Source organism: Pteronotus mesoamericanus, unplaced genomic scaffold (genome assembly GCF_021234165.1).
Source record: "Pteronotus mesoamericanus isolate MK-2021 breed Mesoamerican mustached bat unplaced genomic scaffold, CSHL_Meso_final contig_68, whole genome shotgun sequence".
In the NCBI taxonomy this organism is placed as follows: domain Eukaryota; kingdom Metazoa; phylum Chordata; class Mammalia; order Chiroptera; family Mormoopidae; genus Pteronotus; species Pteronotus mesoamericanus.
In genome coordinates, this window is record NW_026555234.1 from 23,133,051 (window position 1) to 23,156,484 (window position 23,434).

The 23,434-nt window shown below is 44.8% G+C and overlaps 1 protein-coding gene across 3 annotated transcripts in view; it reads left to right on the forward strand.

The window, feature by feature from the left end:
• The window catches only part of TBC1D1 (TBC1 domain family member 1), a 208,410-nt gene that overhangs the window by 123,966 nt on the left and 61,010 nt on the right, over window positions 1–23,434 (forward strand). For 2 of the 3 annotated variants that reach the window (XM_054582037.1, XM_054582039.1), the window contains 4 exons: window positions 2,875–3,158; window positions 5,071–5,229; window positions 6,052–6,171; window positions 7,355–7,494. In XM_054582037.1, coding sequence (XP_054438012.1) covers window positions 2,875–3,158; window positions 5,071–5,229; window positions 6,052–6,171; window positions 7,355–7,494 — 703 coding nt within the window. The remainder of the gene's footprint in view (window positions 1–2,874; window positions 3,159–5,070; window positions 5,230–6,051; window positions 6,172–7,354; window positions 7,495–23,434) is intronic. The other variant, XM_054582038.1, reaches the window with a different exon arrangement.

Here is a 23,434-nt window from a genome sequence, read left to right on the forward strand (position 1 = left end):
AACTAACTCTCCTCTAGCTGGCTGTGTGATTACAATCAAACATTACTGTTTTAGTCAAACAAGCAACTAAGCTTCAGCCCTCGAATCTGCTGCCAGGCACAGCTTTGTGGCAGTGACCAAGCCAGTGGTTCTCCTTGGTAACAAACCTGTGTCCTCGCTTTAATTTCTTCCTTACTAGACGTTGAAGCATACACGTAATTTAAACTTGGTCGGTTCAACTTTGAGCTACCAGAATGTGGATCTTGGGTTTTGTGTTGAGGAGTCAGCTTTCCTTCTGCCTCCAAGGGCTTCCGGCTTAAGAGAAGGGGGATTTCTGTGGCGGCCAGCCCCTTACTGCAGTGACTCCAAGGTCTCCTGAGATCCCCACTGGCCTTGTGGCTTCAAAGTTTTTAGATCATAACCAACACATTTAACATTGCAACAGGGTCACACACACGTACATATACACTCACAAAATTACAATTTCCCAAAACAATGTTTACTGTAAACAACAGGTAATACATACTGGTGTTTTCTATTAAAAAAAAAATGTTCACGGCAGAGCATTAAGTTGACACCACTGCTTACTAATGGGTTACAGTCCACAGTTGAGAAACACTACCTCAGGTGGGTGCTTCTCAGATTCCAAGGTAAGTTTTTAATGGTTAAAATGCAGATTCTGACCCCTAGGCCTGGGAGGATGCCAGAAATGCTGAATTTCTGACAAACTCCAAGACAATATTGATGCTGTGGCCTGTGAACCTGGTTTGGGGAGCAAGACCCTAGACTCCAGTCTCCTGAGTATGGTTTTCTGAGTTAAAATCTAATGGAATGTTGCATCATCTGCCCTCCATTCATTTCTCAACTGATTCTAGGTTGTGATTCATTTCCAGTGTGGAAACATTGTAGTTTAACTGATATATGAAATGAACAGAATGTCCTATAGGAACTTGTCCGGTAGGGGAGAGGGAACAGATGCACAAGTAACACCAGCACCAAGCGGAGTCTGATAGGAGCCCTGAGAGGTTGAATAAGAGCCAGGGCAAGTTAGCAGTCACAAGAGCGAGGGGAAAGGAAGTTATTTTTGCTTGGTGGAACCAGAGGACGCTTGGGGAGGGGGACCATGATGCTTTTGAATTAAATCTTGAAGAAACTGTAGGAATCGTAGCTGTGGAAGTGGACAGGGAAGAAGCTGTTTCAGATAGATCAGTGTGACTAAAGACACTGTGAAGAAGTTCGTGTCACTCAAATGACTTTTCCAGTAAGTCTTGCTTGTTTTTTATTCTTCCCCAAAACACATATCTAGGAATATACACATAGCTTGAATTTCAAGAGTAATTCTAAGAGAAATGCACCTTTTCAGAAGCCACCTGTGTATATCATGTGTGTATCTTTATGTGCAGTTCTTTGCATTTTTTTAATCCTGAGGTTGAGAAACTGTTATAAAGGTATACCTTTAATGCAGATAGATCTCTTCCAATAAATTATTCTCCTAGGAGTTTCAAAGAAGCTGAACATCCAAATGGTCCTGTCAGGTGTAAAATTAAGTGAAGGATTAGTCAGCGCTTTCACATAGGGTGGAGGGATGTTAATGAGAATTGAGATGACCAGGTTTGTGTGATGGAGATTGTTTGCTGTGGTATATTGTCTTAGACAAATTTTAAAATCCTTACATGAAAAGGATCTTTGGAACTGTAGAGTCCTAAGAATAAAAAATTTTAGTTATGTTTAAAATATCATTTAGTAGTATGCTGGGAATTAAGCTTTTCCTATCTAATTTCTACAAAATTAAGTGTATCTAATCTCTCCCCTCAATAAACATAAATTTAATTTTTTAAAATTAAAATTCTCAGTACCTATCATTGAAAAGGCACTCAATTATATAGCAAATGGAGAGCATTTAGATTCTCCAGTCCACCATTAGATGCATTCATTCCTTTTTACTCATTTTATGTTGATTTGTTCATCCCTTCTAGCAGTTTCAATAGAGACAAGCTGGTATACTTCCTTTTATTTCGTATTTTTTGATTTGAGAAAAATATATTGGCCGCCAACCAGCTCCTGGGTGTGCAGTGCTAAGCGCTGGCTTGAGCGGTCGTAGTTTGTGCCTTTGAAAGAGTATCTCGAAAGCCTACAGTGTTAAAATAGGGTCATCATTCTCAACAAATGTTTGAGTACCTGCTCAATAAGTTCACTGAATACCTAACAAAATAATAACTTCCATTTGCATAACACTTTACAGTGAACAAATTACTTTTAGTTATATAATTCTGCTTAATTCTAAAACCCAGTGAGCTAAATTTTCACTATATAGATGAGGAAATTGAAGTACAGAAAGAAGTTACGTGATTGGCCTTGAATCGTGACAATAAGTGCTTAGGGAGAGATTTTCCATATCTAAGAATAATCTAGGGTATAATTTTGAACCCTCAAGATTATCACATTAAACCTTAGCATTAGATCAAATTCAGAGAAAGCCTTAAAATGTGGGTGTAGCATATGAATACACTTGGCAGAGAGAAAAGAACTTGATTTGTTTAAACAGTGCAGACAAGTTATACAACCCTTAGTACACTGCTTATAAGCAATAGTACAGTTGTGTTTTTTAGAGAGAGGAAAATGTTTTGGTTTTGCTTAGAACAGTAATATATTATGGTTTCTGTCCTTCACACTTGCATTTGGGCAGTTTCCCCATTGTCACGCATGTTAGCATTTTGGCTCTAACAAGCAGGCACTTAATGGGCTTTTATTTCCTTATGTATTTTGGTGGCCTCTAGATGGCATTAAAATCAGATGTGCTTACATATTGAAATGTTTTCCTGCCTCCGGGATTCGAGATTTGTGAAGCTCACAATTTCCTGGGTTGCATCTGATCTGCTGTGTCTTTGCTGCCAGGAGCCGCCTGTGTGTGAGAAGGAGGCCTTGCCCGTGTCTGAGAGCCGCTTCAGGCTCCTCGGCTCCTCAGACGACGACCTGTCCAGTGACTTGGAGAGCCATCCCGCAGAAGAGCCCACCCCGCTCTCACCCCAGCAGGGCTTCCGAAGGCGTGCGAACACCCTGAGTCATTTCCCTGTGGACGGCCAGGAGCCTCCAGAGCCTGCCCAGGGGTCCCCAAGGGTCTCTCAGAGGAAACTGACGAGGTATCACTCAGTGAGCACAGAGACGCCTCATGAACGAAAGTAAGCTTTGTTTAAAATGTAATTTTGTTGAGTAGACTAGCTGGGGCATACCTGTTCCTAACCAGGTATGTGCATCCCAGCCATGTTTACTGGTCAAAGAGAAGTCTGAGTCCGGTTTTACCCTTGGCTTAAAAAGCTAAAACTTGAAGCAGTGACTGGCTCCTCCCACTGTACCCTCTTGAGAAACGTAGGTATGAGAGATACTTGTTACTTATTCAAGTAACCGGTCCAAGTGTTGTGAAGCAGCAGGTAAAACTGAGCAGAAATGTGTAAGAATCACTCCTCAAGCAGTGGGAGAGGCAGTATTGACTTTGGAACTTGGCTTCTGGCTTTGAGGAAGAGTAGGGAGTGGGCCAGCAGGTGAGTGCTGGGCTCACTTGGAAACCTGGAGCACTTCTCCCATGGGACTGAGACGCGTAGCGGTCCTCACCGAGCAGAGGACGAGGGGCGACGTGGGTGCCCGCGCTGGCTGTGGCGGCCTTGGGTCCTGGTCCTAGCTCTGTCCTGGACTGGCCGTGCCTTGGCCAAAGGTGCTGAAATCTCCCTATGACAAAATTGGGATAGTTGTTTTCTAAAATCTCTGTTGGTGTGAGAGTTCCAGATTCTTTTCACTGGATTTAGTAATTTTAATTATTGGGCTCTAATTGGAATTTCCTGGTTACAGAGATGGGTAGGCAGTATAGAAGCAGAAGTTCTCTCTGTTCCTTCTGGGGTCCCTTGGCAATGCATTTGACCCTAAGTGTGAGAGACCATAAATGCACAGAGTTATCTTTAAAAATAGCTTTAAAAATCCATTTTCAGTCCCCTACCTCATAAACATGAAGTCGGGCCACACCAACCTGCAGTCCTACCTCTGACTGGTGACAACAGGAGCCACAGGACATGTGTGTCAGTGCAGGTCATGCACAGATAATGGACCATCCACAAGGGGGGGATTGACACATTCCTGGTGAAGAAGTGACAGCGTTAACCATCCTCAAACAGAGGATGGTTAGATGGATGAGCAGAGTCTCTCAGCTTTGTTTTCAGTCAGCTATTGAAAACAGCGTGGTGGTTCTTTGGAATTCAGCTGGACAACCGTGATCCCCATCCTTCAGGAGCTAACGTTTAATAACATGACATTTTAGAGACAAGCATGGCTGAAGGCCTTCTGAGGTTCTTGTCGTGTTTCTTAAAGCCTTGTGTACACACATGTTCCCACAGTGGAGAGGCAAGCACTTTTATTCTGCCTCTCCACTGTGTTCCAGCCCCTTGATTTCTGGCATTTTCAGTGGTAATGCACACATTCCTGTCTAGAGGTGCTTGTCCTTTTGCTAAGTGTGCTGTTTCACACAAGGCAGAAGTGGCGGGAGTCAGTGTCCCTGGCAGTGCATGTCCCTCTGCCCGAGGGGCGCAGCTTCCCAGGGCACCCTGCTGGACACAGGTGCCGAGAGGGATGGATGGGGAAACACCTCCTCCCTCCTCTCTCCCTCTGTCTCTCCCTCTGTCTCTCCCTCACACATACCTATTTTGCTTTCTTCACCCCTTGTGAACTCTTCTCACTTACGTACAGGAAATGAGACATTGACATTCAAGGCAGGTTATTGTTCATTTTCAAGAGAGATGTATTTTTAAAACTCTGAATTTTGTTTTGCTTTCCTTTGCTTTTGTTTTAATTAAAAAAATTTTTTTTTCTGTCAATTCCTATAAAGGGAATAAAAGAAACAGAGCATTTGGGTGTGGAGATATGTGGGAAATGACCAGGAATGACCTTTCAGAATACTCTTTTTTTTTCCTTAACTAAAACCTACCTTTGCCAGTGAGAGTCGGATGCGTCAGCATCTTGCCTGCCCTTTCGTGTTCTCCGTGTTCACCTCCATGGTTCCGCCTTCGGCCTCTAAACCCCGGTACTTTCTCTCTAATTGCTATTTAGTGGGAATCATCCACCCGTTGACGAGTCTAAAAGTGTCTCAGGTCCTTCAGTTCCTGCTCCTCCACCTCGTCTTAACCCCTCCGCCTCCTCTCCAAATTTTTTTAAGTACCTAAAACATAATTCGAGTGGAGAACAAAGTGGGAATGCTGTGCCAAAGAGGTGAGCACACTCGCATGGCAAGTTCAGTGTCGTTTGTCTTCCTGGGAGGTTCACACAGAGAGGATGTGCTGAATGGGGCAACCTGGGCCACCGCATGTGCACATGTGTGTGTGTGTGCACGCTTGGTTTTATTATTTTCAGTCTATCATTCGAACTGACTTAATGTTACAATTAATTTTCACAAAATTAGATTTTTTTCAAAATTTCTCAAAAGGTCTTGATGGCCTGCTGTTTTTTATGTACTTAGTTTTACTTTCCCCTGCCCCAGTACACACACACACACACACACACGCACGCACGCACGCACGCACATGTGCACACACTGGTTAACAACACCATGTTTGACCATATACACTGCAGTTTGTGCCACAAAAGAAACTTCCTCATTAATCTAGGAAAATTATTTTTCCAGTTTGAAAGAGTCATTTTGGAAGATGGACTGATTTTTGTTGTTTTGATTTTCTTTTATTGTGGTAAGAGTGCTTATCAAGAGATCTACCCTCTTAATGAATATTTAAAGTGTACAACACAGTATTGTTAACTCTAGGCACAATATTGTATGGCAGATCTCTAGAATTTATTCATTTTGCATAACTGACTGGGCTGATGTTCTTAAACTAATTCATTGACTCCATTCATTTAAAATGGAATTTTACTAACTGAAAAATGAAAGTTAAATCTCATTTGTAAACTTTTTAATTTCTTACTTGGTTTAATTTTCTTAGCATTAAAACTAAGATGTTTCTTTTATTTTGGAGCTGTTTTATACTTTGTATGTTTGTATTTCTTTATCCTAAACTCTTTTTTCAACCAAACTCTCAGCATCTCCTACCGTAATGCCCTGAGGAAAAAACTTCATTCTTCTTCCTCTGTGCCAAATTTTCTAAAATTTCTGGCTCCTGTAGATGAAAATAACACCTCTGACTTTATGAACACAAAAAGGTAGGGTTTAATTTAGATATCTGAAGCCTGGGTAGAAGTGTTGGATTGTTAGACGTACAGGGATTTTCAGCTGTTCTTTTGCCATTTATAAAAATCTTCTTAGCTAAATCTATTGTATCTTCTTTCTTATACATTTTTCTTACTGAATGTTATTTTTAAAAATGTATAGTCAACCTGTCCTAATTTTGATGAGGATTAGTTTATTAGTATGTTGCTATTTCAGAACATTAAAGAGAGTTTTAACCAGTTCTCTAAGCGATAGCTGAGTTTGTGGGTAGTGAGCATGTGGCTGGATGTCTGATCTGTAAGTTTTTGCTTAGTTGGGTGTGTGTGTGTGGGTATGGGTGTGTGTGTGTGTGTGTGTGTGTGTGTGTGGTAGGCAAAAGGAGGTTTACAGTTGTTGAGTACACAGAACAGTTTATTCTTGTATTATGTATTAATTATTGTATTCTTTTCCATATGAATGGCTGTAAGCCTCCTTTTGCCCGTACACACACACACACACACATACATACATACATACATACATACATACATACACACACTCAGTTGTAAATTATAAGGGCTTCCCCAAGTTGTCCTGCCAACAGGGAGAATATTACCATGATTAAATACTATTTATGTATATTGATAAATATACTTTGTTCTGTAGTTTTAAAAATACAAATGTTAAAACAGTAGTCATCAGCAAGTGACTGTATAATTATTGCCTTGACAGTTCTGTGTAATTTAACTTACTTATTTTTTGTGACGTGCGGAGACAAGATGCAGGCCTATGCTGAGGTAATATTCCCACAGACAGGCCAGGGAAGACTGGGGCCTGGTGAGAGTGCCCCCTTTAGGCAGTTTCTCTTTATAACGAATTGGCACCAAGAGAGGCCCAATTGGAAGCCAAGTGTTTGTCGAGCAGATATTTCTTAATATATTTTACAATAGAAATAAATTAGGGGCATGTAATTGTAGCCTTTTTATGAAAAGCATCCTGTAAGAAAGCATTCCTTTAGGAATGTTGATCCACTTTGTATTTGGTTAAACTTCTGCAATTATCTAATTATATTTTCTTTTATAAAGATAATTTATAACATACTGCTGTGTTTAAAAAACTAAGTCAAACTAAAACACCTGTTTACATCCCCCCCCCCCCCCCCGCCCAAGGTATAAATCCATTGTCTTGTAATTTTAGGGACTTTGAATCCAAAGCCAACCACCTTGGTGACACCAGTGGGACCCCTGTAAAGACCCGGAGACACTCGTGGAGGCAGCAGATATTCCTCCGAGTGGCCACCCCACAGAAAGCGAGTGATTCTCCCAGCAGATATGAAGGTAAGGCCCACCTCGAAAATTGCTAGATTCTGACGTGAGTTTTACCTGTAATAAATTTTGTTGGTGGAAAAAGAGGTGAAATGGGATTTCAAGTCATAATCCCCTGATTTTAAAGCTCCCTGGCTAAGAAGTTCAAATGACAATGCCTAGCACTATTTTCAGAGGACCCCCAAATTCCATGGAAACCTACAACAGGACTCAGCAGCTTGCAACACCTTGTGTTAAAAATGGCGTCTCTGCTGAGCTTCTGTGATCACTCTCCCGCCTGCCCGCGGGAATGTTGAGGGCCTTGGCCCGACACCCCCGCTTCCCTCCTTCCTGTCTCTCCTTGTTCCCAAGCTCGTCTGTCTGTATTCCCTCTCTGAGGCCTAAGTGGAGGTTTACGGATACCCCAGTCCCAGCACTCTGGTCGCACTTGTCCCTCAGTCGGGTGTCATGGGAGGGCTGTCTTGGGTCCTCCCATTCTTCTCGTGCCCTAAAAAAATGGAGAATATGTGAAATCTGTCTTATGTTGAGTTGTATTGTAAAAAATGAATTTAAATGCAACTCTTTGGACAAAAATTAGTATTTTTTTCTGCACAGTGATATCATAAACTTTCAACAGTGTTTACTTTTTTTTAACGTTCCTTAATCAAAAAAACCACCTTTTCCTTAAAAAAAGTGAAGCAAAAAAATAGGCCTTCAAAGATTACTTGAGTTCCTCAGATTGTAATGGGGATTCATTCTTGTCCGGTGACACCTTTCTGCTTCTCTCTCAGGAAGCAGCACAGGCTAATCCGAGACTTTTCAGGCTGCACTCCACGCACCGGCCTTGTGGGAGAACCCCACCCTTGACTAAGTTCCCCCCGCCTCTCTTCTCACCCTCCACCCCTCTTTCTTCTCACCCTCCACCCCTCTTTCTTGTTTCTTCTCTCTTCCTCTTTCTTTCCCTCCTTCTCCCTGAGTTCTCATTAATATTTAATTTAAAAAAATTAATCCTCTGCCAGAATAAACAAGAGCCTGGTCTGGGCTCAACTAGTTTTGTGACATAAATCATATAATTTCACTGTTACACTTAGTTCTTTTAGTCATAAAACAGTTATAGTAATGTCAGCTCTTCCTCTCTCATGGAATTATATTAAATTATTCAGGTGGAAGTACTTCGGGAACCTGAAGGAATGTCAAATGTACGGTGATAACGTTATTTTGGTTACCTCTGTTGAGACTGGAACACTGGTATTTGCCTTCCTGTAGTGTTGTTCCCCAGCAAGGCCCATGGAAAGGAACACTAGAAAGACTGGACTTATAAAGTCAATGAGATTAAAACCTTTTTTCAGAAAATTGAGTTATCTCAATTTGAATCAATTTAGAAAGTTTAGTTTTAAAGTTTTCATTTTCTGTTGGAGAAAACAGTGGCCTAGATTGTGTGACCCAGTTCCCTCCTTTTTAGACTTCTAAGCCAAGTCTTCCAGGGTGACGACCAGAAAATCCTGGACTTGTGAACCGGGTGACATGGGCCATCTCCTGGCGGCAGCTCTGGCCTCTGAGGAAACGGCTGGTGGCTTCTGAAGGCCCCGCCCCAGCACTTGTCTTTTCCTGAGGGTTTGGAAGGGTGGCGAGTTTCTGGTCCATCGCTGGCATCTCCCAGTGGGCATCTGAGGGCCTGAGTCAGAAAGTTCTGGCAAATGTTTGCTTCCCCGGAGAACCTGAGATAAAATGGGCGAGTAGACTGCGCTGTGGGCTACCTCTTGTCACCTCAGTGGGTAGAAAGGCTGGAAAAGGGAAGGAGGAAGAGAGCCACAATTCGTGTCTGCATTCCCTTTTCGGAAGCTTTCCTTTTTCATCAGTGTAGCGTGGGAATATTGCAAGAGATGGTTAACTCCAAATTGCATTCTTATTTATGATATTAGTAATTGATAGGGATCTTTGGTATATTCTGGGCTGGCTGACACAGTTGGGCAAAAGCTTGGAGTGAATGAGGTGGGATAATGGATTGTTTTCCCGGAGGTCAGAGTACTGAACAGGTATCTCTAGAACCCTGGTCTCCTGCTAACTGAGAACGGAACGCTTGGTATTATCCATCCCCTGATGGAAATGCTACTCAAAAGAGTTCTCAAAAGAGGACCCAGCTTCCACCTGGCCGGGCCCCTAGGTGACTCACACACTGGTAGCAAAGCACAGAGCAGCATGGGAGGGTAGGAGGTAGTCATGAAGGTGACGTAGAGCTCGTTTTGGGCCCTCTTCTGAAATCCAAAGCAGAGGGACTGCGTTCCAATCCCAGCTTTTCACCTCAGGAGCCCATCACTAGAACAAGCTGTCTACATTTCTTACCTATGACCTAGGAGTGATTGTGCCTCCTGCCATGCTGATTGAGATAAGAGAACGGGACGTTTTTACTGACTCTTTTTTAAAAGCTTTCAGAATTGATAAGATTGGAAAGACAGTCAGTGAAGAGAATGTTTTCAGCATAAAGTCACCTCCCACCCTGTGCTCCCAGCCCTAAGCTGCACTTACCTCCACTTCTCCACATGGGGGCGCCATGGAGCCTCCATGCTGTCCACACATTCCTTCCTGCCTGATGGAGCCCCTCAGTGGAGCTACTGTGCTGAGGGGCTAGGGTTTTGATTTCCCTCACTGTGACATGGGCAGAATGGCCGTGCCTCCACCTTCCCCTGCCACAGTGGAGGGCCCCACCTGCTGCAGAGGGCTCTTCCTCCCAGGTCCTTGGCAACGCCCTGTTGAGGGGAGGGCTGGAGGGAGGGATGTGGGCAGAGTTGGGGAGGGTGTGGAGAGGAGAGACCTGAGGGAAGCCCAGGAGGGGAAACTGAACTGTGATTTGTGGCTGAAACAACAGAACAGCAAAAACAGCCAAAGTGGAGTTTCGATGTTCACAAATAGTGCCCCAGCATTGCTGTAGCTATACTGTACAGGGAGTCCTTGTGGAGACTGAAGTGTGATCGTGTATTTAATGTAATTAAATGTATAATGTGTAATGATACTGCATTGAAAACGCTTGGTGCGGTGGCTGGGAATGTATTTAGGCCATGGATGACTGTGTAAAACAGCCTGTCTCATTTTAGAACAGTCCTAAGTTTTCAAACAAACTTTCTTAAATTGAGCCAAATCCTGCCCCGTGAATCCCCAGCCTGTGGTTCCATTCTGGCCTCTGAAGCCACACAGAAGACACTTGCTTCCACTTCCTGTTCTTCAGATGGCAGAAGGTTGTAGAAGCAGCTGCTTGCTTTAATGCCCCTCTTCGGGCTAACTGCCAACGTTTCGTGTTGAGCCGGTCATCTGAGCCCGCTCCGCCCCTGAGGAACCTGCGCGCTCCCTCAGTCTCCAGCCCGTGCAGGGAGCCTCCTCTCACACTGAGCGGCCGCTGTCCTCTTCATCTCTTCATGCAGGGTCACCTTCAGCACGTGTCTCTGCTCTAAGTAGTTATATCTCCCATTCTTCACTCTCAACGTATGCTGTCCCTTTTGCCATGAACTCTTATTTCAAAATTAAACTGATTTCTAGCTGCACTTGAGAAAACATTTTCAAAAAGCTTTTTTTTCAGGCAGTTTGTATTTGTGAAGTGTCACAGCCTCGGTCTCAGCCAGTCCATTTGGGATGATTTTGAAGCATGAGCCCCGTGATCAGTATGTTGTGGAGAGCTGTGGAGAGGTGACGAGACATGTTCTCTGTGTCCTTAGGTAATTGATAAAAGCGCTGAGCACAACCAGGCCGTGCATAGATACCATCACCGCCGTTCCTAGTCCATAATCATCACTGATGTTTCAGGCCCCCAGCTTCTCAGCTGCTGTCAGGAACGCGTCCTGAGAGAGCCCAGGCAGCGCGAGGCGACTGTCATGATATGTCGCCCACCTTTCCTCTCTGACAGAGACTCCTGCTAGGGCCCCTCAGCCTCACCACACACAAGCCTCCTACCTGAGGCCTTTGCACAGACTGTTCCTTTTTCCTGCAGGGCTCTTCTTCCTGTATTCCCGTGACTAACTGCTTCCCTTGCTTCAGAGCATTGCCTAAAATCACGTTTTCAAAAAGGCTGTCTGCCACTCTGTCTCAAATCGTACCTCCCCTCCCATCACCAGACATCCCTACCCTCCTCCTCCCGAGCTTTCCCCTCAGCGCTTAGCTCCTTGTAACGTACTCTAGCATTTACTTACTCATTATCTTTATCATCAGGTTCCTCCTGACTATACAGGCTTTTTGACTTCTCAAGGATGGCGAGTAAAATGCCCAGATTCTTACAAACTTAACATCTGTTCATTGGTGATTTCTTAACTCCGTCCTCTTTCTCCTGTTTCTCTGTAGACACTTGTCCTTTCTGCTCTCTTACTGAACTTGAGAAATGTTGTCTAAATGTTTTTATTGTATTTAGTTACTCTGTGTTTGAGAGAGAGACAAGAGAGAATAAAACCACTTAAGACTAAATTGGTATAATAATAATAATCACTTATGGGGACCTTATTTATGGCAGGGGCTTTACATGAATCGTTTCCTTTCATTCCCAGTCAGCTTTATGACGGCGTTTTTACCACGCCTGTTTTACAGATGAGGGACCTGAGTCATGGAGTGGCTCAGATCATGTTCCCCAGTCCACAGAGCTAGTGGGTGGCAGGCGCGGGAGTGGAGCTCATGCATCTGTGTCGCAAAGCTCATGCCCAGGCCAAGACTGCAGCCAGAGATGACAGCGTGACCCCCTGGGGCTGGCCCTGCCTCCGTGCGTGTCCCTGCTGTGGAACTCCTTCCCATGGGAGGGTCCCCGTGGGCATTTGTTGGACATGTCTTCTCACTCTACCCACAGTCTCCCTGTTGGCCTGGCACCAACACATTTCTGAGCGTTTTAACGTATGGCCTTGCCTTCAGTCAGCTGCCCGCCCGCGCTTCCTGTTAGCACTGGGATGGGGGCGTGCCAGGGAGAGAGGTTGATTTCCTCGTGTCTGAGAATTTTTTTCTCCCAAATCTGGCATCTTCATCCTCTGTCACTTTCTGCTCCCCATGTTTAAGGTGCTGAGATGGCAGCGTCCTCCACGGTGGTCTGGGACTGCTTGGACCCACACTAGGTCTGTTCCTTAGTGGCTGGACCTGTGGGCAGCCCAGGTGTCAGCTGCCAGTCACCTTGGTCAGCTGGAGCTCTGACTTCGACCTGAAGGACATACAAGTGTGCTCGTAAGGAACACTGAACAGTGCTTTTAAAGTGTTTTGGATCTTCAGAGTGTCTATTTGGGACTGTTTTACGTTTATATTCTGGTGGTACGAACTTCAGTTAGACAGGAAACCTTTAATCTTTATTCAAGCTAAAAAGTGAGGCAGGGAGATTTGTATTGTCCCATGCATTTCATCCCACTTGGAAAACACTAACAAAAGAAACCACCAGTAATTTAAAAACCATGTGTGGCTCCAAGTAAATATAGTGGAAAAAGGAAAAAAGGGAGTCGGATATTGTGGATAGAGGTAGAGAGATTAGACTGGGCAAATACTGTCTCAAAATCAGCCTGTCATTTACTCAGAGGTATATGACTTTCTGTATACAAAATCCCTGTGAAATAATTAAATTGAAGAATCTGAATTTTAATGTTTAGAGATGTATCTCAAGTAGGTATGCAGTTTAGACATTTACTTATATAGAGACCATACTTATAAATGATCCTGCTGGACCAGCTTGTAGGACCAATGCAAACATCCCCAAATCCCAGGCTGTTTTGTTTTTCTTAGTTCAACAGAGTTCAGTGGGTCTTTTGCACGAATTTCCACCTGAAGTTAGCAAAGTCTGGGAGAGATGGTTTTCATTCTGAACCTCAGAGGGGTAGGTCTCTGCTTCTCAACCAGTAGGGCAGGTGCACAGCATCATTAGAAGGAGGTGAGAAAATACATGACTCATGGGGGAATCACCAGTGTGTCTTTGGGGACTTGGTGAAACAAGCGTTTTTGTCAAAAGATGAACAGAGGTGGATCATAAAGTAGAATGCTAAAAGCAGCATTTAAGTGGAACGTTAAAGCAGAGGCTTAGGTGATGCTTTAAGTTTGAAGTGGCCACTTCTGACTGTTGCCGCAGAAACCCCAGGGATGTGTGTTTTCTCTTCTTTGTATAATGGGTTCTCTGGGTGAAAGTTTTGTGAGATGCTGGGTATGTGAAAGAGTCGTACTTCGGGAGCTATAAACTCAATAGAGGGTGGTGTTATGGGGGTTCCATTAAATCTCTTACAGGGCAAAGCTGCTGAAGGTTGGGTACGCTACAGCCTGCTTTGTAGAGCGTGGCCGAGGGCAGACAGAATCGTTCCTCTGGGTCGAGGATAGTGATGTTGGTGGCTGTACAGCAGCCGCTTCTGGTTTTCAGGGCCTCCCTGCTGTTGCAGAGCTGCCACAGGCCTGCGCTGAACGTAAAGGCGGCCGATGCACTCCTGTCTGTCAGATGAAGGTGTGCACGCAGCTGTAGATGAAGTGGCTTTCTCCAGGGCATGGTCTGGAACAGCACTTCCCAGACTGTCATGCGCTTGGAGTCCTCGGGGGATCGCGAGAAAAGGCAGGTGCTGATGCAGTGAGCCTGGGGGCGTCCGAGGGCCTCCCCTCCTCACAGGCTCGCCCATGATGCTGGTCCCCCGTGTGCAGCCAGGGCTTAGAGCAAGTGGCTGTGGTCCATCCAGCCCAGCCCCTCTGCTCCTTCTGTGCACCGCTCTGCTGCTCTATTCATTCTAGGTGACTCAAGGAGTCTCCCAAGTGTCACAAACCTCAAATCTGGGTCATCAGTGACATTTTTTGGAGAAGATTTGTGCTGCCTGGAGAAGCAGAGCTAGTCTGGCTGGGAAAACACAGTGGGGGGAAAAAAAAGAAAAGAAAAGAAAAAAAAAACCCATGGTGACAGGGATACAAAAAAATTTGATAATGTGCCAAGTGAAACCAGGCACATTATCAGCCCGCCCCCTCCTGCAGTTTTATTTTCTGGGTTTGCTTTGTCCCTTGGGTGGCAGCGAGGGCTCAGAGTGTGCGGTGTTTGTTTTCTTGGCTGCGGGCTCTGACTTGATTGTCAGGCCTGCAAAAAATGCTGACAATGAACTTCTGACTAGATACTTGGTAGTAGAAATACTCCACAGTTTTTCCTCCTAGTGTATCATACAAAAGATCATTCTTTTTTGTTGAGAAATAATTATTTAGGTAACCCTAGACTAGGGGATGGGAAAGGCCCCTTTACTTACCTCTGTATGCCAAGGAGCAATGTTAGTCCCAGTCCAATACCTTTCATTTAAGCATTTTAGATCACATGGTGCATTTAAGGATTTCCACAACAGTAGAAGTGTTCAGGCATCATATGTCTTGTTCAGAAAAGAAGAAAACCCATCTAACATAGGTAAGACTTACTGATTTGAAACCCATTGTATGAGCAAATAGCCCATTGAAACTCAAGTTCTAAGGGTTTTTGTGTTGTGAGTGTGACTGTATCAATCTGCCTACTTTATGATAAGGTCAAGTGTATTGGATTAGATATTAGGTGTAAATAGTAATAGCAAAACTAAGGAATACCGTCTGAACCTTTATAATGACTCTTTCGTATCATTGTGAAAATGTAGACCCTGTTGTCTGACTATGACTTGGTTGTGTCGTGCATAGCCACATTTTCAAGAGTTTATATGCCATTGGGAAATCTCGGTGGATGATATAAGCAGAATAACTACAAGTAAAACTCTACTGGGAGACTGAGCATTGTGGTGACACCTTTTGTTTTGATCCCTGGCTCTCGACTGTCACTGTGCACCCAGGTCGGCTGGGGGGAATCTTTAAAGTGTGGCTGCACCTGTCCCTCTGGTTCTCTGCCTCACGATGAGGCCTGAGCACGATTTTTCTTTTTAAACTCCCCCCAATGACTCTGATTGCTGTCCTGAGGGAGACCACTAGTTTAGACATCGGAGGGCGACTTAGGGTGCTGTCACCACTTGGTGGCACTGTTGCTCCCTGTGTCTTGTTGGCCCTGCTTTCTTTAAAATCCAAGAAAAGCGTGCTTTCTTCTTCTTCTTCTTCTTCTCCCCCCCCCCCTGTGTTTTTGTTTTTGGCCTTGTGTTTGTTAGAATATGTCTCTTCCTTGCTCATTTGCAACTTAATTGAATGGAGAGCTACCTTCTAAATCAAGATGTTTTTATTTTTCTGCAGTGTTTTAGATGGTGGGCAGAGTAAGGGAGGGAAAAAAAGTGGTCTCCTGTTTCCAGTAACATATGGCTTTTTAAGATTGTTCTTAATTTATTTTCCATATAACTTTGCTTTTCTGTGGTAAATAAAGGACAGGGTCAAGATCAAATATCACAAGCCAGGAATCTGACTCCTCATGGATTTCTATGGTTTGAAGCTACTAGATTTTTTTCCTTTATTGTGCTTCTTGACACGTCATTGCAGACTTTGGGGAAGCCACAGTAAATGGCAAGATTTCACTTCAGCTTCCTATTTTTGTGCTTGATAACTGTCGTAATTTAGCATTGATTGAGCTTTTCCTAGTTAACCACTGGTGTTTATAGTCAGTCCTTACACTTGGTGCAAAGGCTGGAGATAAGGGTTGTTGGTGATCCAAAGACATCATCGCCATTGGTGCCTGGTGGGAAGCGCTCAGGGCTGAGGGCTTGGGCCCTGGAGGCCCTGGAGTCAGGAGAGGGGAGTAAATCTCCGCCCCCAGCACCCCAGCTGGCAGAGAGTTCCTCCTAGGACTAAGCTAATTTCAGAGCCTGTACCTGTGCCATGGCAGGGTGAAAGTCCAAAGTCAAAATCCTGATTTATCACCTTTGAACTTTCATCTGTAGGCACTAGGGAAGCCATTGATGTAGGTAGTTTGAAAATATTCTCAGAGGGATAAGATCTGTATACGTATCTGAACTTGAAGCAATCTCAAAATCAGGGCAGGACTAGAGTGAGGCAAGCAGGCGCCCTGGGTACAAAATTTAAGAAGGTGCTCGCTTTCCGGGCCCAACAAGTCCTGACCCTGCATTCACCCGGCCCTGAGAATGGCGCCTCCTTAAATACTGTATCCTAGGTGCCTGCTCGCCTCCCGCTCCCCCTGGCCAGCTTCACGACCTCACAGCTGTTCTCTGCTGCCTCCGGCACTTGAGTGACCCCGACAGTGCTGCCTGGGAGATGGGCTTGGCTTTCAGGAGGGCGTCCTCGAAGGCACAATTTGTTTTGTTTAAAAAACAGCTTTATTGAGATACAATTAATATATTATACAACTTGCCCATTTAAATGTACACTTTTTTCTATATTCACAGAGTTGTACAACCATCACCACCATCTAATTTTAGAACATTTCACCCCCGCCACCCCCCGCCAAAAGAACCACATAGCTGTCACTTCCCATTACCCGCCCCGCTCAAACCCTAGGCAACCAGTAATGTTTGTTTCTATAGATTTGCCTATTCTGGACATTTCGTGTAAATGGAATCATGCAATATGTGGTCCTTTGTATGTGACTTCTTTCACTGAGCACAGAGTTCCCAAGATTGATCCTGTAGCATGTATCAGTGCTTCATTGCTTTTTACGATCGTATAAATAGTCCATTGTATACGTAGACCTCAAACACGTTTTGTTTGTGTGCCAGGTGATGGACATTTGGGTTATTTCTACCCATTGGCTGTTATGAATAGTGCTGCTATGAAATTTCAGGAACATGCATTAAATGAAGGTTTTAAGGGCGAGCTGGTGTGGAACCTTCTTCTCTGGGGACTTTGAGTCGTTACCTGTGATTCTGACATGAGGACAGTTAGACCAATGGGCGTGGGTGAAGTTTGATTCCCCACACCAAGATCCCTGCTGGCCGGCCTTGGAGAGGGAGGGTGCAGGGGACCCTGTGTTGTCCTAGGAAGCGCCTGGGAAGGCAAAGGGCGAGGGAGAACCTTCATCAGGGCTCTCACAGCTGTCCCCATCCCAAGGGGGCAGCCACAGGGCCGCAGGATAGTGGCATTGGCTCAGGGCTACATTTCTTTCAGCTGTTCTCAAACTGAGTATGCCCACAATCGTGCGTCGAACTTGGGAGGCACAGATGGCTGGGCCACTCCCCTGCTATTTCTGCGTGTAGAGGTGGAATTCTCTCGGGGTAGCCTGAGCATTTGCATTTCTACAAGTGCCCAGGTGATGGCGGTGCTGCCGTTTTACAGGCCACACTTTGGGGCCCCTTCACTCTCTCAAGCTCTGATAGCCAAGGGTACATGCAGCCTATTCTGATTTAAACTCAGACCAGAAAAGCCCTGAGTGGTTGTTAGTAAAATAAATAGACTGAAAATTAGAAGTGTGTTTTATGGCAGATTATGAAAGAGCCAACAAATTATATTTTTACTGCAATAAAACTAATCGAATATCAAAAGTAGCCATTGTGATGAGCCTTTGGTATTAAGCATTTTGTGTTTGCACTTCCACAGTCAGATGGTACTCTGCTCATCAACTCAATGCAGTAGGCGCTGCTGCCTGTCGGCTCAGAGATGAGCCTTGGTGTCCACAGAGCTACCATTCGGTTCGACTCTAAATCCAGCGTCTCCGGCACGGTAATGCACCGCTGACAGCTTTAGGAATGAATTATCAAGAGTTTTGACTGGTTTACTCACTTAAATTAGTGTTGGTGCGGTGATAGGCTGTGCTAGAGTGAAAGAACAATTCTTTTGTTGGAAATATTCTAGAATTAAATGTTAACTCTTGCTAATAGAGCATACATTTTGAGCATCATTTATGGATTTTTAAAACAGAATTAGAATTTTTCTACTTGTATGGTTTCTGTGAATTTTATTTATTTAAATGAAAGCACATGTATCTCCCAGAGGTGGTAGAGCCATGCATTCTTACCAAACGTGAGCTAGCAGCCCCAGAATTACAGCTGTTAGCATAGTCGGTGAGCTCTTGATTTTTAAAATCCTGAGATAAAAGCCAAGGGATGCATTAAACTGCACCGATTTTTTGTAAATGGATTTTTTCCCAAGTAAATTTGTTTCATCACTTTCATATAAATGAAAAGATTTGCAGAATGAGTACTAAGATTTTAAACATCATTTACCAAAGTAGGAACACTGTAATTATGGTCAGATATAATTATGAAAATAATTTGTAGTACCAGACTTACACTTTATACTTGAAAGAATTATGAAATAGGTTTTCCACAGAAAGTTGAAGTTATGTGGTTCATTTCCTATCCAGGCGTGAGAACTCAAGAACTTGCAGGCCAGGACAGTTCTGGTAATGGCGAGGTTATAGTCTGACCTCTGTAGGGCAGGTGTTTGGGTTTTTTCCCCCCAGCACCATCTTCCCCATACCGTTACTTAGGGGGAGTTTTTCTCTTTCCTACTGGAACCAGCCTGTCTCCTGCCCACGCTTGTGCTCATGGGGGAAGGGTGGCTAATAGGAAAGGTGGGGAGCCCTGCAGAGCTTCAAATTTTGGAACTTAGATTGGCGGTTATAAGTGTGGGTGCCTGACTTACCAAGAGTTCTTTCTCTTGCTGCTTAAACAATGGCTGGTATAGTTTGAGGCATCAGTCTCCCTTGGAGAAACTGTTGTGTACCACACTCTAGACTTTTTCTTCCCTTATCCCTAATGCTACCGTCTCAGTCATACCTGTATGTCCCAATGTACAGGCGGCTACATCAATCAGATGTTTTATGAGTATATAGCAAAGTCACCAAATGTGCATTCATCTGTTGGCGTTTCCTTCTCATTTTTAATTACCTAATTTTCTCTGCCCTGACAATTCCACATTTTCAGTTGGTCACCTCCAGGCACCAAATTTGACATTATTTAGAGTTTGTGCCTAACTGACAGTATCAGAAATCTCCCTACATGAGTGCACAGCAAAGAGGGATCACTTTTTCTTACACTAACAAGAAGCCTGGACGATGGTAGAGCAAGGCTGGGTCAGTGGCTCCATGATGTCACTACAGCCCTTCTGTTTCTGTGTCATCATCTTGGATGCCTCGTGGTCATGAGATGGCTGCCCCACCTTCGGCTACCCCTCTGGTTCCAATCAGAATGAAGAAGAAAGCAAAAGAGGAAGAAATGGCCCCTCTACATCAAGAGAACAAAACTGTCGCAGAAATTTCCAGTAGAGTTCCACTTGGTCTTGTTACCTGGCACTCGGTCACAGGGCCACGTGTAGCTCTCAGGGAGGCTGGAGACATTGATTCTGGGCTGAGCGCACTGCCACCTTGCCGCAGCTGTAAGAACGAAGCAGAGAATGGCTACGGGGTGGCTTGCTGAGGGGCCGCGGCTCCGCTGGGCAGGATGCTTGCCCCCTCCCTGCAGGGCTGTATTTCTCCACACAGCCTTGACTTTGCAGAGATGGTTTTCTTTTTCCATAAATCTGCTCATCTCCCCGCCCCCCCCATTTACACCCCACCCACAATGCCTTATAACCGTGACAGACTTTCCTTTTCCGTTCAGGCCACTATGGAAGTCACCATTTCTTTTTGTTCTCTGGTGTAATCAGCCTCTCCCTTCCTGATGTTCCTTAAGGGTTTGTGTTTGTCCCTGCTAGACAACTGCTTTCTTTGTCTTGGGGTTATTTATCTTGGCCTCTAGATCTGTGTTGTTCAATACAGTAGCCACAAGCTACATACAGCTATTTAATCTTAAATGTAGTTTAATCTTAAACCAATTGCACTTAAATACATGAAGAACGTAGTTCCTCACACTAGCTCAGTTCATGTACTCAAGAACCACCTGTGGCTGGAGGCTGCCATGTTGGAAAGCCCAGCTCTAGAACATTTCCCTCATCCCAGAAAGTCCTCTGGGACATGCTGCTCTAGATGAAAAATTCTTTGAGGTCTTCCTTCGCCCTGACTCTGTCACGCAACCACAAGTGTCTCAGGGTGATGCTTGTGTTTTATTGTCTCCTAACTGAAGTGGTGAACTTTGGGTACAGGCAAGATTTTCTACAACACACGGCTCGTAAAAATATTATTACTGGATAGGCAGACTGTTAAGTCCACTGCTCTCAAGGACTCCTAGAAGGAAATGGGAACTTTGAAAGTTATCTGTTCCAAATCCCTTATTTTACAGATGGGGAAACTGACACTCGGAGATGGAAGGGGACAAACTTAAGGTCATACAGGCGGTCAGTGGTAGAATGGACTGGAATCTTGGTTGTCATAGTTGCGTTTCACTTTCCTTCCCGTTGAACCAGACCTCACCGAGTGTCACCAACCCTTTTGTTTTCCCCTAGTTAAGGTCTGTTCTTGCCCGTACAACCAGTGTCCAGTTTGTTGAGAGAGGAAGTTATTTTCAGCTCCTGAGTTATCTGTAAATGCTCACTGCATACAGGCGGTGTTCAGGGAACACCCGAGAAACAGTTGAGTGTAAGGCTCTCTTCATCAGTGATCATTCATTTAGTTGCAAAAAACAAAGTGACTCAAACATCTTAATCGGAAGGGGGCTTGTGAGACATCAAGACACGGTAAGAGCTGGAAACGAGGAGGTTGTAAGGAACCAAGGAAGTCTCCCTCTTTTGCGACCACGGAATACTTCTTTGTTCTCTTTTGGTGCCCTTAGTCTGCACACCCGCTATTCCAACTTGCCCATCCCTGTAGACAGTCATGCCACCCCCCAAGTCTGTATGGCCTCCCAGCTCCAGGGGCGTCCAGCTACCTGACTGCCAGCCTGATTTTATTCCAGATTTTGAGAGCAGTTGGCTCAGCTCCTGGTCTCCCATCCAGGGAGGGAGGGGAGAAGCATGGTACCAACGGGCAGCGAGGACCCACCCAGGATATTGTCTGGGCATGGGGAGGAGGGGGGCGGGGCCGCCAGAAGTCCCTGCGGCTCACTTGCGTTTTCAGTTAATGGTTATCCAAAAGCCAGTAACAGTAGTAGGCAAGTGTATAGATTTCTTACTACCAGAAGTACTTGCATAGAAGTTTACTGACCTTCTGACAAAGATTATCTGCTGGGAAAGAAGTTTGATTAATATGTTTACCCAGTACAGAGACTTTTGGGGTTCTTGGAGCAAAGTAGTCATCATGCAGCCCAGCAGCCAGAGGCAGTCAAGGCGCCCTATTGGAGGAAAGACGGGTGAGCGCTCACCGGGCTCAGCGCGGACCTCAGGCATGGGGTGTGGCTGGCCTTGGGGGGCGCCCGCCCGCGCCTGCATGCACTTCCTGCCCAGCCCCTGCAGGCACTGGGGGCACGTTTCTAAAACCCAGTTTAAGCGCCCTGAAGGTGGGGGCACTGTCTTGTTCTGGAACTTGGCACAGGGTTTAGTTCATAGTTGGTGCTTGATTTCTGTTGGATACAGGGGTAGATTTTGGAACAGTAACCAAATATGGGAATTTTTTTGTGACTACTTGGATTATTCTATTAAAAAAAAAAAACATGGAAACATATACATGGAAGGGAAAAATACAAAGAAGACATCTTGCTTTTCTATAGAAGTTGTGAAAAGGTATGGTGATAGTTGATATTTTCCCTTTTCCAATTTTAAAATGGAGTGGCCTTTTGATAGTAGGAAAAACTAATTTTCAGTTAAGAAATAAATATTTAAAATATATTAGTCCTATAGAAGGGTTAGGATGGAAACACATTTATGTTTCAAATTCTGAGGGTAGCAAGAACTCAGATTTATTGGAAATGGACTCAATTATAAAATCACCCTTCTCTAGTGGACTTGAACTAGAGATGATCATTTGGTGGTTTTTTTCCCCCTTTTTTAAATGGAATTATTAAACTCTGCATAGCCAGTCATTTGCGTTGAGAAAGTGATGGCCTTCATGCACCGAAGTCAAGCTCAAAAGGTGGGGAGCCGCGGTCTCCATTCGAAGGGCTTCCCTTGCCCGAGCCCTGCTGCCGTCGCTGCCGTTCTCCCCAGACGCGTCTACTCCCAGGGCCCCTTGCACCTGCTCGCCTGCCCCGGGAAAGAGTGTCCCGAGCACCTCGCTGTCCCCCGCTCTTTCACAGTCCAAATTTCTCTGGTTCCAGAAGAAATAAAATGTCTGCGTGTTTAGAGTTGCATAGAATAGTGTGGGAATCTATTTTTTCAATATAAAAGTTATTTTGAGAAATAGAATAGCCCGTGGAACCTTCTCCTCTATGGCTGGAGCTTATAAGACACCCCATTCCGTCTCCTCTGATTGCTCCTCTCCTACCACACAAAAACCTTTTTTGGAACTGTAGTCAATAGGTTAGTCCAAATCAGTATGTGCTGTTACTGAATGAACATAGTCTGTTCCAGTTTAACCTCTATGGTTGATGTCATTTTAAGGTTCCTGATAATACACTGTTTTATGGTTTCCGAAGAAGTAACATCAATGATGTGAAAAAGCAAATATAGGATGTCCACTGTAATGGCGTGGGTCATCACCCCCTGGCGCCTCTCAGTGGAGGAATTTTGTCTTTTGCGTTCTCTGGTCACCTGTGTTAATGTAAACTCCAGCCCACTGCCACAGTCCCTGGTTGTCCCACTTCAGCCTGTCACAGCTCCTTTAGTTGTGGTCAGTAATCGTCGTACCTGGTGTGGATCAGAAAGAGTTTCCTTATCATCCTCTTGCTACTCCCTTCTTCCTGGAATGGTAACAGTTCTGTCTCCATAGACTGGCATGTGTGTTGGTGTTGGCTTTTGTTTGAGGCAAAAGAGCTCTATTGTTTGCTTAAATACTTCCGTTGAACATTCCTGATATTATACCCAGCGTCTGTGGAGCTCACTAAATTCTCGATATTGTTGATAACGTAGATTATTTGGAGCTTTTTGTGTTAGAAAGAAAAGGGATTCTTAATCCCATGCCTTCCTTCACAGATGAGAAGTTGAGGCTCAAAGAACCTAATACCCAAGTGAGGCTTCCTCTGCATGGTGCTTAGGCATAGCACCCCGGTCCGCCAGGGCTGCCTGGTTACCATCCCTGGGGGTGGGTGGCCTGGGCCGTGGGGAGCCACTGTTGCGGACCGCCCTCAGGGCCTTGGTTCCAACTTCAGTTCCTTTGTAACACGGGGCTGGCAGTACCGCCTCCTTCCATGGGAGGCAG